Source organism: Ranitomeya variabilis, chromosome 4 (assembly GCF_051348905.1).
Source record: "Ranitomeya variabilis isolate aRanVar5 chromosome 4, aRanVar5.hap1, whole genome shotgun sequence".
Classification (NCBI taxonomy): domain Eukaryota; kingdom Metazoa; phylum Chordata; class Amphibia; order Anura; family Dendrobatidae; genus Ranitomeya; species Ranitomeya variabilis.
Genome location: NC_135235.1, coordinates 330,631,448 through 330,647,278, shown reverse-complemented (window position 1 = coordinate 330,647,278; position 15,831 = coordinate 330,631,448). Strand labels below are relative to the sequence as shown.

The 15,831-nt window shown below is 40.9% G+C and overlaps 1 protein-coding gene across 5 annotated transcripts in view; it reads left to right on the top strand.

The window, feature by feature from the left end:
* Nucleotides 1-8,884, top strand: part of LOC143764688 (uncharacterized) — a 173,644-nt gene extending 164,760 nt beyond the window's left edge. For 2 of the 5 annotated variants that reach the window (XM_077250521.1, XM_077250522.1), the window contains exons 2-7: nt 2,096-2,245; nt 2,375-2,554; nt 2,638-2,752; nt 2,836-2,933; nt 3,132-3,222; nt 4,354-8,884. In XM_077250521.1, coding sequence (XP_077106636.1) covers nt 2,168-2,245; nt 2,375-2,554; nt 2,638-2,752; nt 2,836-2,933; nt 3,132-3,222; nt 4,354-5,309 — 1,518 coding nt within the window. In that variant the 5' untranslated portion in view covers nt 2,096-2,167 and the 3' untranslated portion in view covers nt 5,310-8,884. The remainder of the gene's footprint in view (nt 1-2,095; nt 2,246-2,374; nt 2,555-2,637; nt 2,753-2,835; nt 2,934-3,131; nt 3,223-4,353) is intronic. The other 3 variants (XM_077250524.1, XM_077250525.1, XM_077250523.1) reach the window with 3 other exon arrangements.
* The last annotated feature ends 6,947 nt before the right edge of the window (nt 8,885-15,831 follow it).

Sequence of the window (15,831 nt, the reverse complement as noted above, 5' to 3'; positions counted from 1 at the left end):
TACTATATGGAGGACTATGGGACACATTCTAATATGTGGAGGACTATGGTGTGTATTATACTAAACAAGTAAAATGCTGCATATTCATCGAGTGGTTGGATTGTTTATGCCGGAACAAAAATCATTGTTCTCAGCAGCACATCGCCGGTGTAAACTCTAGATGTGCTGCTGATAACATGATACTGTATGGTGATCTGTTAGTGATCATTCTGTCCCCATCATTATTCTTCAGCTTGTGTAAAGAGGCCGGGAAATAAGCATTGAACGACTTCAATATTGTCTATTACACTCATTTAGCGGCCTGAACTCAGCGCATGTAAATACAGCAGAAATGCTTCTGTGTGATGTGCAATATGTTAGCATTTGGGGCCCCATTTTAAACTTTGCCTAGGGCCCCACTAAAACCGGCCCTGGATATCAATCAGCCTAAAGATCCAGTCGAGCATAATCTTCTTTCATACAGAGTAATGTGTACCAGTTTTGACCTATTTTATTACCACAGTATAGCCATCCCCCACACACAGTGTAATGTTCCCACATTACTATAATCCCCCACACACAGTATAATGTTCCCACAATACGCCATGCCACCATGCACAGTATAATGTTCCCACGGTACCACCACCCCCCCCACACACACACACAGCATAATGTTCCCACAGTACCACCATCCCAAACACACACCGTATAATGTTCTCACAGTACCACCATCCCCCCACACAGTATAATGTTCCTACAGTACCGCCATCCTTGATTTTATTTTGTATCATTTTAACATATTTTTTTGTGTTTTTCATATAATTTATGAAAGTCTAATGATGAGAAAATTCCCCCTAAAAGCATCATACCCAGAGGGGAAACAAATCTGTACATGGAGACATTAGCATCAGATAACTCCTGTCTTGTTCTTACAAACAAGCTTTTCTAAAAGCCTCAAACTTCAGTGTATGAATCAGATATAAGATCGCACGTGTAAAATAAAACAAGAAAAGGATTGCTCCCAGATAGCAGTGTATGTGTATTCCACCGTGAAAACACCAATAGTGCTGTAGATGCAGCGTAATAAGCAAAAAGTGATGTACCTGCTACTTGTGTGTATGGACCGAGAGAAAAAACGGACAGTTGGAAAATTATCAAAACAAGACCAACCGGGAAACCCGAAATACCGACCATACGTCCACAATATTAAATATCAAAATAATATAAAGTTTATTAATACATCAGGTAAATTATAATGGAAATTAACGGAAACACAAATTTCATAACTGATAGATAGAATATTTCAATTTAAAAACAAAAGAACGCTACATCCAGTTATAAAAATAGATGTAAATATGCAACCACATAAATCAATCCTTACATTGGATATCTAAATAAATAATAAACATGTGACACCAAAATTGCAACATAATAAAACAAAAATAACGCAAAGTGTAAATAATATCTGAACATAATTTGTCACGTGTATAAATTATATATATATAGTGCTAGTGCAAACGTTCACCAGTAGGTGTCAGTGTACATGACGCGCCCGCCAGGCGTTCTTTTGTTTTTAAATTGAAGCATTCTATCAGTTATAAGATTTGTGCATTGACTTTTCTGTTACAATTTACCTGATGTATTAATAAACTTTATAAGATCTAACGTGGTAGAAGATTGCAGTGCGGAGAAGACGGGAAGCATTCATATAGATGACCGGTGGTGATGGAGTCAGTGACGGACTCTGGCCAAATATGTTTCTAGAGCCATAATAGAAGATGAAGATGTCGTCCTCATCAGAACGTAATTATTTCTAGTGTAACTTGTAATGAATATCTCCTGCAGTATTGCTAATGCTGATTCCAGTGTCGGTAAATGAGTTGATAATTAGCATTATGGAAGATGAATCTATGAGAATCGTATTCAATTGCCAACTCCGAGGAAGAAAATGATTGTTGTCTGTGGCCTAAAATATATAGGTTTTGTTAGTAGATGTAAAGAAGAAAACTACTGCAAAATAATAAATCTCCTCATACGATTTCCTTATTATCTTCAGCAATTGTATTATTACCCACGATTTTATGATGTTAAATTGGCTCATCTTCTTCTCATTCAGGACTCTATAATATTGCACCCTCTCAGTGAAGATTTTCTATAGAACAGTATTTTCCTGATTTACCCATCAAGGATGGGTATGGACAGGGACAAGATGGCGGAGAGGATATTACACCTCACCCTGGAGATCCTCTTCCAGCTTACTGGAGAGGTGAGAGATTTTGATGACATCACATTACATCATTCTTTTCTATGGGGATAACAGATGGACAGAATTGGAGAGGTGAGGACTCTGGAAATGTCTGTAGTGAGATTTATTATTTTTTCTCTTCATTATCAGAATTACACTTTAGTGAAGAAGACCTCTAATGAGCGCTGTCAGGCCCCTGTGTCTGAGGAATGTGGAAGACCCCTGAACCCAATCTCGGAGCCTTCACCTCACCCCCAGGTACATGAGGACATGAATGACCAAAAGATCCTAGAACTCGCCTACAAGATAATTGTGCTGCTGACTGGAGAGGTGACACTGCTGGGAATGCTGGGACATTATACAGTTAAGCAATGAAGGGATTGGGGGGATGACGGTATCATTCTATGTGTCAGATTTCTATAAGGTGTCAAGATGTTGCTGTCTATTTGTCCACGGAGGAGTGCGAGTATTTAGAAGGACAGAAACATCTGTACAAGGATGTCATGATGGAGCCCCCAACATCACCAGGTAATAGACAGGACTAAATACACACGGCCTATAATTATCTGTATGTAAAGAATGAATTCAGTCACTGTATGTGTTTGCTCCAGATCCATCCAATAAGAAGACAACACCAGAGAGATGTCCCCGTCCTCTTCTTCCACAGGACTGTAAACAAGAAGATCCCAATTTTCCTCAGGATCATCAGGTAGATGGAGAGAAGATATCATGAGATCTCTTCTATGAAGCCTAGACAGCCGTGAAGGTCTTGTGCTCGGTCTTGATTTATCCACTAATACTAAATGTTTTATACTTGTGTAATGGGAACGGTGGAGATTGCAGGATTAGAGCTGATCATAGATGTGACTTCTCCATCTGTCTGTGAGTTTTACACTATTTGTTTCAGGGTGAAAATCTGATCCATATTAATACTACAGAGACATATATGAGGGTTGATGAGTGGTGTAAAGAGGAGATTCCTGCAGATAACCGCTCAGGTGAGTAGTAACTACTAAATGCTGAGAAATCACAGTTTCTTCTCAGTCACCCTTTGTGGCTCCTTTATCTGTTGGGTAGTCAGGCCGTATCACAAGCGTGTGTTCACCATTTTAGAACACAACATTCTCCTCCACCCAAAACTGTTCAAAAGACTATGGGCATTAAAAGCCCTTTTCTATAGAACTTGCAACCTGGAAGATCCACCTCCTCCAGGGATTAGGAGACGCTGACCGTTACCTGCCTAGATTTGTAAACTACAAAGCCAAATGACAGCTTATGTAGAATGTGCTGACAAGTTAGAAAATCACTTAAAGAAAAATATTATGGTGGGCTTCTTAATGAAAGTGGATGGTAATGATGCTGTTGTCTTCCTAGAACCCTGATATCTTATTGAATGAATCTACCTTCTCTCCCTTCTGTGCTGCTGAATCTGCTCATATGGTTCCTACAACACCAGGTCCAGTCTTTCTGGCCAGACTTTGTTTTTATGCTCAGCTCTGCACTATTATAAAAAGTAGTTATCTTTAATTGTCTAATATTTCTTCTTGAAACTCATATGACAGTAAATATTGGCCCCTACGGTAGTTTACTTTGCCTAATGCCACCGAGCCCCATACTCTAATTGCCCCAGAGAGGTATATTTTATACCTCTGAATGCTAAATGAATGCTAAATGTGGTTTGGGCACACTGCAAGGCTCAGAAGCGAGGGGGAGAATTCACTTTAGCAGAGCGGATATTGCTGGATTGGTTTATGGAAGCCATATTGCTTTTCAAGATCCTTTGAGCCACTAATAATGTGGAAACCTCTGTTTTTCCACTGACAAATGATGGCCCTGAGTGGGTGACTTGATTTTTGTGAGATGAGCAAAGTTTTTATTGGTATTTTCGCATACATAACATTATTTGGAGGTTTTTTATTCCATATTTGGGAGACAGAATGACCAAACAGTTGAACCCCACGCTCCACTGGTTCATGCTATGAGAATTTCTATTAGACTGTGAACTGTCATTGTCTTGGTGAATAATTCAATTTCTCAAACAGCTTGTGATTTTTACAGTAGAAATGTTTAAAACTATAAGATTCAAGTAAATTTTATTTAAAAATAACAATTGACTTTCTTCTTAACAGATGACTGTACCAGGAGATCAGAGGGACAGGTGTCATCTTCAATTTTTAAATCAGATGATCTTGAGATCTCACAGGGTACAATTGAAGTGAATGCCATTACTCCAGATATACCATCATCCCTTCACAGGAAAGATCTGTCATCTGATCCTAAACCAAATAAGCCATTTTCAGAAAATAGACATAGTTTTCCCCTCAAAAAGTCTTTTCTTAAACATCAAAAAATTCACACAGCAGACAATAGATTTTCTTGTTCCAAGTGTGGGAAGTGTTTTAACCAGAAATCAAATCTTGTTAGTCACCAAAGAAGTCACACAGGCGAGAAGGCATTTTCATGTGCAGAATGTGGGAAATGTTTTGTATGGAAATCATTTCTTCTTAGGCACCAGAGAACTCACACAGGTGAGAAACCATTTTCATGTTCAGAATGTGGTAAATATTTTACAGAGAAATCAAATTTTGTAAAGCATCAGAGAACTCACACAGGGCAGAAGCCTTTTTCATGTGCAGAATGTGAGAAATGTTTTAACCGGAAAGCACATCTTGTTAGTCACCAGAGAACTCACACAGGGGAGAGGCCTTTTTCATGTTCAGAATGTGGGAAATGTTTTAACCGGAAAGCACATCTTGTTATACACCAAAGAACTCACACAGGGGAGAAGCCATTTTCATGTTCAGAATGTGGAAAATGTTTTACAGAGAAATCAACTCTTGTTACACATCAGAGAACTCACACAGGGGTGAAACCATTTTCATGTTTAGAATGTGGGAAATGTTTTACTCAGAAGTCAAATTTTTGTACACATCAAAGAACTCACACAGGGGAGAAGCCGTTTTTATGTTCAGAATGTGGAAAATGTTTTACAGAGAAATCAGCTCTTGTTACACATCAGAGAACTCACACAAGGGTGAAACCATTTTCATTAAAAATGTTTTGTGAAGAAATTATCTCCTCTTAGTCGCTAGAGCAGAAGCCTTTTTTATATTCTTAATGTGGGAAATGTTTTACTTGGAAAGACACACTTTTAGCAACAAAAAAGTTTTTACTTATAAGTGAGTGAGTCTTATACTGGAGGCAGCTTCCAGTGACAGAGGAGAACGCTGAGACTGTGTCCTCCCTGATCACTGAGAGAACTGCTCTCTCTCTTCCAGCCCCACACTTACAGAACTGATTGGGGTATAGAAGGAGAGGAAGGTACCGGGACCTGCACAGAGGCTTTACATCTTGAGTGAGCAGCTAAAGAACCCTACACCCGACTAGCTCAAGGACCTTTCAGATCATGTAACACTGTTTTACATATTTTTCAAAAGTTGTCAGGTTCAGTTATGAAATGAGCCATTCCTTAATGTTTTTGAACTCTTGACTTCAAATTGGACAATGAAATTTTTTCGTTGACTCTTGTTGCTATGATATCAAGGAGTTTTTCTTTTACTGATACATACAATTAATGCATAACAGCTTCAGTACTTTGAAACATTATTCTTTTTTGCAAATATAAAGATGCAGAATATGTTGTTATGCCAATTTTCTGACATTTATATCGAGGAAACTTAGCAACAATTCAAATAAATAAAACATGTTAACACAACACAATTGCAAGTTATAAATACTTACAGAAATTGCACTACAAAATTTGGTCCTCATTAAGGGACAACTCTTTTTTTTGCTTCTCTCTTGTACTTCTGCATTGGATCATCTCTTACAATGGTCCAACAGTACTCTGCAAGCATTGATGGATTCAATTTTCCTTGGTATCTTTTCTCTATAGCCGCAATATCTTGGTGAAATATCTCACCGTGCTCTTCAGCCACTGCTCCGCAGTTTGGTGGAAAGCAGTCTAGATGCAAATGTAAGAAATAAGCCTTTAAGGACATGTTACAGCCAAAATCCTTATATATTTTGAGGAGATTTTCCACCAACTCTTCATAGTTATCTGCTCATAAGTTTCCCCCAAAATTAGTTAGTACTAATGTTAATGCTACCCATGCCGCCTTTTCCTTCCCATTCAGCAAACAGAGAAACTCCTCATCTTGAAGAAGCTTATGAATTTGAGGTCCAATAAAGACTTCTTCTGTTATCTTTGCTTTACTGAACATTGGAAATTTATCAATGAGATACTTGAATGCTTTTGCATTTTTAACCATTGCCTTTACAAGGTTCTTCCTTAGGCCCGATGTGATATGCAATGATGGTAGCAAAATCTTATGTGGGTCAGCAAGTGCTGGGTTCAGGACATTTTTACTCCCTGGATGAAGTGAATGTCAGAGAGACCTGTCTCTTTTATTGTAATGATATTCTTTTCCTTGACTATCCCACTCACACAGAAAGCAGTAGTACTTTATTTATCCACCCTGGAGACAAAGTAAGAGGTCAACCATATTGACGGCATGTGAGAACAAGCAGATGGAGCAGCTCCTCCTGAGCATCTAGCTTTTTACCCGGTATAGGACCTGAAGATCATCCTGAAAATCACATCTGTGTGGAGGTACTTTGCTTATGGGGGAAAAAATGACCAGGAAAAGCCAAAGAAAGACAAAGTAAGAAGCAGGCTCTCAGCTCCAAGATCACACTACAGTCTTTACGCTGGAGACAGATTGAGCAAGGCAGACGAGGAACAGGAAAATGGTGGCCAGGCTAGAGCGATTTTGCCTCATAGAAACACAGGTCTCAGTTGGTGAGGAGGAGATCGGAGCGGCAGCTGCATTGATGGAGAAGTGAAAAGACAGTGACTCTACTACATCTGGTACAGTACTTTTCACCCCACATCCTGAGGAACCAACTTTAAAAGTAATTTTCATGGCACACTGGTGCATTGTAAATTCTCACTATCTGTTTTGAATGTACAGTTTTGTGGTCTTAAAAATAATATAACTGCAAACTGCAGAAAATAGCAAACATCAAGGACAGTGGAAGGCAGAGTCATCACCATTGAGGATCGGATAGCCGATACAAGCAATGAGAACAGGTTTGCAGCACAGCAAGTATCAGCACTGCTGGTGAAAACAGATGACCTTGAAAATAGATCAAGGTGCAATAGTATAGCACTGATTGGTGTGCCTGAAAAATAGAAGGCTCCTCTCCTACTGAATATTTGAAAACTTCAGGCCTGAAACCTTAACCCCATATAGGCTGTAGAACGAGCTTATATGGTGCTGACCTGTCCTCTTCCTCCTGGTCCTCCACCAAGACCTGTGCTAGGTAAAATTTTTACACTACTGGGACAGAGATATCCCGCGACAGGCAAGGGATGACTAAAATTTAACGATTAAGGATTCCAAAATCTCAATATTTCCAAACTGTTCTATAGAAGTGCAAAAACAAAGAGCCAGGGTCCTTGATATGAAAAACATCTGAGAGATCTGTGCGTTCTATATTCAATGATATACTGTGCCAAGTTAAGGGTGGTAGCCAGAGGTACTGTGTACTTTTTTTCAAAATTCAAAAGAAGGTCTTCACTGGCTGGATATGAATGAGAAGCAAATACACCAGAATCAAATTCCGGATGTTACAAGTTGAAGATCCTGTGGTACAAACCCTGATTCTTCAAAAAAGAAAGTGATCCATGAGTATATGGGAAGAAGTGTGTCCCTGCTTGTTGGACAGTTCTTTACAAATGTTATTTTTTCTTCATGTTCTATTATAATTATTTCACAGTTTTTATGCCTAATTGGGGTTGAATTACCCTTCAAGGAGACTCAAGTTCTAGGCGGGTTTCTCCCATATGTTCAACAGTGACTGAGCTGCCATTTTTTTTACTTTCAAAGAGACAGCTATGTTAATACTTCACACACTGTCTCATCCAAAGAAAAGTGTTTTATATCAGCCTGTAATGGTTGTGATTTTTTTTGTTTTGGGGTATGTTTAAAATTGTGCATAATCTTGTAATATGCGCTTAACTAGTTATGTAAAACGGAAATGTTCTGCTGATAGGATATTGGAAACAACATATATTTACTACATTAAATATGGCGAGGTCGGTGACTATATTTATCTGGAATGTAAGGGGTCTCTCGTCTAGTGATAAAAGACAGGAAATCTTTCCACATCTTCAGATGGAAAAACCTGCTTTGATTTGTCTGCAAGAAACACATCTTACCTCTAAGAAACTGTGTCTACTAAACAAGAAGTGGTTACAGGCCGACTATCACCCCACACACTCTCCATACTCTCGGGGAGTCAGTATATTAGTACTCCCTAGTGCACCATGTGAGCGTCTTGCAGTGATAAAAGATAAATCTCAATTAGTAATCTCTACCTACATACCACCACCGTTTTCCAGGATAATCATACATAGAATTCTCACAAATCTCCTATATTATAATAGAGGACTGTAATAATATACTGGACCCTCACTGGGATAGAAGGAAGCATGAAGCTGAGAGGGTAGAAGGCAATTGTACCCCTTTTGCTCAATTACTTAAAGGGGTTGCGACATGACACACACCTTGCTGTTAAAAGTTTCTGAACAGGTATAAATGTTCACAAAGAAATGTTTAACATGAATACCTCGAATAATAAACACTTTTTTTCTATGTTCTCGTGTCCCCTTCCTGTTGTGGTGAATAGGAGTGATTGTGTGAGGGATTACAAAAAGACCCATGTGACAGCATCTTCTTCTCCTCATTGGTTCAGCTGCCACATCACTGCCTTTATAGTCACAGTCCCCACTGTAGAGGTGAGATCACTACTCCATTCTAGCTTCTTAGTAATCCACTTCCTTTGTTTGTGCTCATTACATCATCTCTGAACAACCCTCCACTGTATAGCTCTGTCATTATGTGCTTGATACACGTTCCTTTCCCATGTTGCAGTCTGAACACGGAGTCATGTCTCCTGACCTCAGGTGTACATATTGCAGGTCTTTATACCACTTGGTTTACCATGTGGTGCAGCATGTCGCTTGTGTTGGAGAACTCTTTTTCTGAATTCACACAATGGCGTAAGGTGGGATGCAGGCACTTGGGGCATGGCAAGTATTTTGTGCCCTCTAAGGGTATGTGCACACGTTGCGGATTCTCTGCGGATCCGCAGCGTTTTTTGCAGTGCAGAAACGCTGCAGATCCGCAATTGATTTACAATACAATGTAAATCAATGAGAAAAAAAAATGCTGTGCACACTTTGCGGAAACGCTGCGGTTTAAAAGAAGTAGTGAATCTGCAGCGTTTTTGTACCCAATCCATTATAGAAAACCGCAGGGGTAAAAAAATGCAGCAAATCGGCAAGAAAACTGCAGCAAAAACGCACAAAAAAACGCTGCGGAACCGCACAAAAAAACGCAGGTGCGTTTTCTACCAAGAGAGACAGAATCCGCACCAGAAATTCCTAAGCCTAATCCGCAACGTGTGCACATAACCTAAGAGAACATTTACACAAGTTGCAACAAACATTCCTAGGAACACTTGTTTCCCAATTATCAACTTTTTTTTAAAGAGGCCACCAATCGCCCAATGAACAAGTAAAATCTACTATATAATTGTCTAAGGGTCACTTCCGTCTTTCTGTCTGTCTGTCACGGATATTCATTGGTCGCAGCCTCTGTCTGTCATGGAAATCCAAGTCGCTGATTGGTTGCTGCAAAACGGCCATGACCAATCAGCGACGGGCACAGTCCGGCGGCAAAATGGCCGCTCCTTCCTCCCCGCAGTCAGTGTCCGCTCCATAATCCCCTCCAGTCAGCGCTCACACAGGGTTAATTGCAGCGGTAATGGACGGCGTTATGCCGCGAGTAACGCACTCCGTTACCGCTGCTATTAACCCTGTGTGACCAACATTTAACTATTGATACCGCCTATGTGGCATCAATAGTTAAAAGATCTAATGTTAAAAATAATTAAAAAAATAAAAAATCGTTATATGCTCACCGTCCATCGGCCCCTCGGATCCAGAACCGGCCTTTCCCGCTCCTCGCAATGCTCCGGTGACTGCTCCATGCATTGCGGTCTCGTCATCATCTCGTGAGACCGCAATGCACTCTTGGGTCCGGAGCGCCCGAGGAGCTTTGGTAACCGCTTCGATTGGATCCGGGGCCAACAGAAGGTGAGTATATAACTATTTTTTATTTAATTCTTTTTTTTAACAGAGATATGATGCCCACATTGCTATATACTGCATGGGCTGTGCAATATACTACATAAGCTGTGCAATATACTACGTGGGCTGTGCAATATACTACGTGGGCTGTGCAATATAATACGTGGGTTGTGCAATATACTACGTGGTCTGTGCTATATACTACGTGGGCTGTGCAATATACTACGTGGGCTGTGCAATGTACTACGTGGGCTGTGCAATGTGCTACGTGGGCTGTGCAATATACTGCGTGGCCTGTGTTATGCACTACGTGGGCTGTGTTATACACTACGTGGGCTGTTATACACTACGTGGGCTGTTATACACTACGTGGGCTGTGTTATACACTACGTGGCCTGTGTTATATACTGCATGCGTGGGCTGTTATATACTACGTGAGCTGTGTTATATGCTATGTGGGCTGTTATAAACTACGTGGCTGTGTTATATGCTATGTGGGCTGTTATACACTCTGTGGGCTGTGTTATATACAACGTGGTTGTGCTATGTACTCCGTGGGCTGTGCTATATACTACATGGCTGTGCTATATACTACGTGGCTGTGCTATATACTACGTGGCTGTGCAATATACTATGTGGGCTGTGCAATGTACTCCGTGGGCTGTGCTATATACTCTGTGGGCTGTGCTATATACTACGTGGGCTGTGCTATATACTACATGGCTGTGCTATATACTACGTGGCTGCGCTATATACTACGTGGCTGTGCTATATACTACGTGGCTGTGCAATATACTACGTGGCTGTGCAATATACTACGTGGCTTCGCTATTTACTAAATGGCCTGTTATATACTACATGGCCGGCCACGAACAATTCAATGTATTATTCTAAAATCTTCATAAATAAACTACATACATATTCTAGAATACTCGATGCGTTAGAATCGGGCTACCATCTAGTCTAGTATAATGGGAAATGATTTTTAAGGTTACTGAAAAGTCATCATTCTCAGGCCCCATACACATTAGGCCCCTGCACAGATCAGTGTTTCCAGGGCGTGTGGTGACAGTTTTCACACGTACTGGAGACACTTAGACGCAGACCCATTATATCTATGTTCGTGTGTCCATGTGACCAACACGTAGATATGTCCATTTTTTTCTAGCAGCACAGATTTCAGTACATTCTGCAAATGTGCACACGGATTACATAAAGTGTGACATCACTGTGCCGTCCATGTGACACGTTCTGGAATAGAATGCAGAATAAAAATAACATGTTTAGGTGCTAGATAGATGGCTAGATAGATATATGTGACATATCTAATTAGTGCCTCGCGTATGTAGTTTATTGTTAAACAATAATTGAAAAAAATGACATGGGGTCTTCCTCATTTTTGATAACCAGCAAAGGTAAAGCAGACAGCTGCAGGCTGATATCAGGTTGGGAAGGTCCATTGTTATTAGGCTCTGACCAGCCTAAAAACAGCAGCCCACAGCCATCTCAGAATTGGCGCTCTCACCAGCTCATCAAATAGAGAAAAAGACATGCACATCCAAGCTAGTGTGCACACAGGCGCCAACACCAAAAAAACATAAGTTGAAAGACAATAAGGGTACACACGTTGCGGATTATTTGCGGATCCGCAGCGTTTTTTGAGGTGCAGAAACGCTGCAGATCCGCAATTGATTTACAGTACAATGTAAATCAATGAGAAAAAAAAAATGCTGTGCACACTTTGCGGAAAATCCACTGCGGAAACGCTGCGGTTTAAAAGAAGTAGCATGTCACTTCTTTTTTGTGAATCTGCAGCGTTTTTGTACCCATTCCATTATAGAAAACCGCAGGGGTAAAAAACGCAGCAAATCCGCAAGAAAACCGCAGCAAAAACGTACAAAAAACGCTGCTGAACTGCTCAAAAAACGCGACAAATCCGCAGGTGCGTTTTCTGCCAGGAGAAGCAGAATCCGCACCAGAAATTCCTAAGCCTAATCCGCAACGTGTGAACATAGCCTAAAGGTTGCACCATGATTTACCAAGAATGATTACGCTAGAGCACTGAAGATTTATTACTGCAATAGAAAATGTGAAAAAAGGAAAAAAGCGCTATATAATGTATATATGAAATGTTCATCTGCAAAAATTGCTCTGAAAAATACAGTTAAATAGGCCAATATTTGTGTTAGGTGTCGAGTTCCCGCTGCTGCACAGGGGAAATCTTGAACCATGTCTGCTGTGGTCTCCCATTCTCCTCCAGGCGCAGTGGAGCCTGCTTAGTGGAGACGTCAATCCCAGCGTCTGGCTCAAGCTGATACTGTGCGCTTGGTTACTGCTGCCTTTCCAGGCTCTGCCTTTGTATCCAGCACTGATCAGCAGCAAGCAGGTGATTCAGGGACTAAGTCCTGCTTTCCCCGTACTGAGCATGCCCACGGGACGACCTCCCATTGGAGGTCGGGGGTCAGATGCTCAGGTCCTGTTGCGACTCCTATTGGACCATCAGGAAGGTCCCAGAGCACTACAACTATAAAAGGTTCGCATGGTCGCTCTAACATGCGCTAGTGTAAACCTGTTAACATGTGTGTGGATGTATGCCTGTCAATGTATGAAAGCTCCGAATCATTCCCCTTCCTAGAGTTATTGACTGCTCGCGAATGGTGGAGCTACCTAGCGCCTGATAGTGCGAACCCGCACATTTAACACAAGAGACAGTGTCTATTAGCAGCGACCGCCAGTGCGGCACCCTGCGCAAATAGTGCGCTTTCTTGGCTCAAGTTACGGTGGTTAGTAGCATCCACCAGAGCAGCGCTGCACGCACTTTTGTGCCGTAAATCTTTAGTTTTGTTTTATTCCCTGACACCAATGTAGCGGTGTCGAGCGCAAGAGGTCTAGAGGGACTCTTCCCCTGAGTCTTGGGGCAGAGTTCTATGACTCCTTGCTTGCGCTCCCTGTGCAGTATCGTGGCCCTGTGACGCAACAGGGTTCGCTTCCTTCATACCGGATAAAACTAACCCGTGTGTGTCTTCTCTTAATACCGCCATATAGTCTGTCATTACTGAGCAGCAGGTGTCTTTTCTGCACGGTGGACCCCGGACTGCGAACTCCTCTTATATCGACTCTAATTAATATTTGGGGCGTTCCACCAGTCCTAACATTATGTATGCCTAACTGCCACGTCAAGGCATCATTCGAAAGTTGGGTCGCTGTCCTATTTTTGTCACCTTTCCTGGGCAAAAAAGCCTAAAATTGATGGCTCAGGAGTGGACCAGCTAACTACTTAAAATCACCTGTGGCTGATGGGAGTGGGAGTGCACATGTCCAAAAAGGTTTTAATACAAATAGAGAAAAATCCAAGTACATACAAGCTAGTGTGAACAGGAGCCATCCCAAAAAATACATATAAGTTGAAAAACGATAAAGGTTGCACCATGATTTACCAAGAATGGTTACTCTAGAACATTGAAGATGCATTACTGCCATAGAAAATGGGGAAAAATGAAAAAAAGCACTATATAATGTATATATGAAACATTCGTCTGCAAAAATTGCTATGAAAAATACAGTAGAAAAGAAGGTATTTGGCGCATAAATTGGCCAATATATGTGTGCCCAACTGCCATGTCAAGGCATTCTTCAAAAGTTGGGTCCCTGTCCTGTTTTGTCACCTCTCCTGGGCAAAAAAGCCTACAATTTATGGGTCAGGAGTAGACTAGCTAACTACTTAACCCCTTCATGACCCAGCCTATTTTGGCCTTAATGACCTTGCCGTTTTTTGCAATTCTGACCAGTGTCCCTTTATGAAGTAATAACTCAGGAACGCTTCAACGGATCCTTGCGGTTCTGAGATTGTTTTTTCGTGACATATTGGGCTTCATGTTAGTGGTAAATTTAGGTCGATAATTTCTGAGTTTATTTGTGAAAAAAACGGAAATTTGGCGAAAAATTTGAAAATTTTGCAATTTTCACATTTTGAATTTTTATTCTGTTAAACCAGAGAGTTATGTGACACAAAATAGTTAATAAATAACATTTCCCACATGTCTACTTTACATCAGCACAATTTTGGAAACAATTTTTTTTTTTTGCTAGGAAGTTATAAGGGTTAAAATTTGACCAGTGATTTCTAATTTTTACAACAAAATTTACAAAACCATTTTTTTTAGGGACCACCTCACATTTGAAGTCAGTTTGAGGGTTCTATATGGCTGAAAATACCCAAAAGTGACACCATTCTAAAAACTGCAACCCTCAAGGTGCTCAAAACCACATTCAAGAAGTTTATTAACCCTTCAGGTGTTTCACAGCAGCAGAAGCAACATGGAGGGGAAAAATTAACATTTAACTTTTTAGTCACAAAAATGATCTTTTCGCAACAATTTTTTTATTTTCCCAAGGGTAAAAGGAGAAACTGGACCACGAATGTTGTTGTCCAATTTGTCTTGAGTACGCTGATACCTCATATGTGGGGGTAAACCACTGTTTGGGCGCACGGCAGGGCTCGGAAGGGAAGGAGCGCCATTTGACTTTTTGAATGAAAAATTGGCTCCAATCTTTAGCGGACACCATGTCGCGTTTGGAGAGCCCCCGTGTGCCTAAACATTGGAGCTCCCCCACAAGTGACCCCATTTTGGAAACTAGACCCCCCAAGGAACTTATCTAGAAGCATAGTAAGCACTTTAAACCCCCAGGTGCTTCACAAATTAATCCGTAAAAATGAAAAAGTACTTTTTTTTCACACAAAATTTCTTTTAGCCTTAATTTTTTCATTTTCACATGGGCAACAGGATAAAATGGATTTTAAAATTGGTTGGGCAATTTCTCCTGAGTACGCCAATACCTCATATGTGGGGGTAAACTACTGTTTGGGCACATGGTAAGGCTCGGAAGGGAAGGAGCGCCATTTGACTTTTTGAATGAAAAATTATCTCCATAGTTAGCGGACACCATGTCAGGTTTGGAGAGGCCCTGTGTGCCTAAACATTGGAGCTCCCCCACAAGTGACCCCATTTTGGAAACTAGACCCCCCAAGGAACTTATCTAGATGCATAGTGAGCACTTTAAACCCTCAGGTGCTTCACAAATTGAGCCGTAAAAATGAAAAAGTACTTTTTTTTCACACAAAATTTCGTTTAGCCTCAATTTTTTCATTTTCCCATGGGCAACAGGATAAAATGGATCCTAAAATTTGTTGGGCAATTTCTCCTGAGTACGCCGATACCTCATATGTGGGGGTAAACCACTGTTTGGGTGCACGGCAAGGCTCGGAAGGGAAGGCGCGCCATTTGACTTTTTGAATGGAAAATTAGCTCCAATCGTTAGTGGACACCATGTTGCGTTTGGAGAGCCCCTGTGTGCCTAAACATTGGAGCTCCCCTACAAGTGACCCCATTTTGGAAACTAGACCCCCCAAGGAACTTATCTAGACACATAGTGAGCACTTATAACCCCC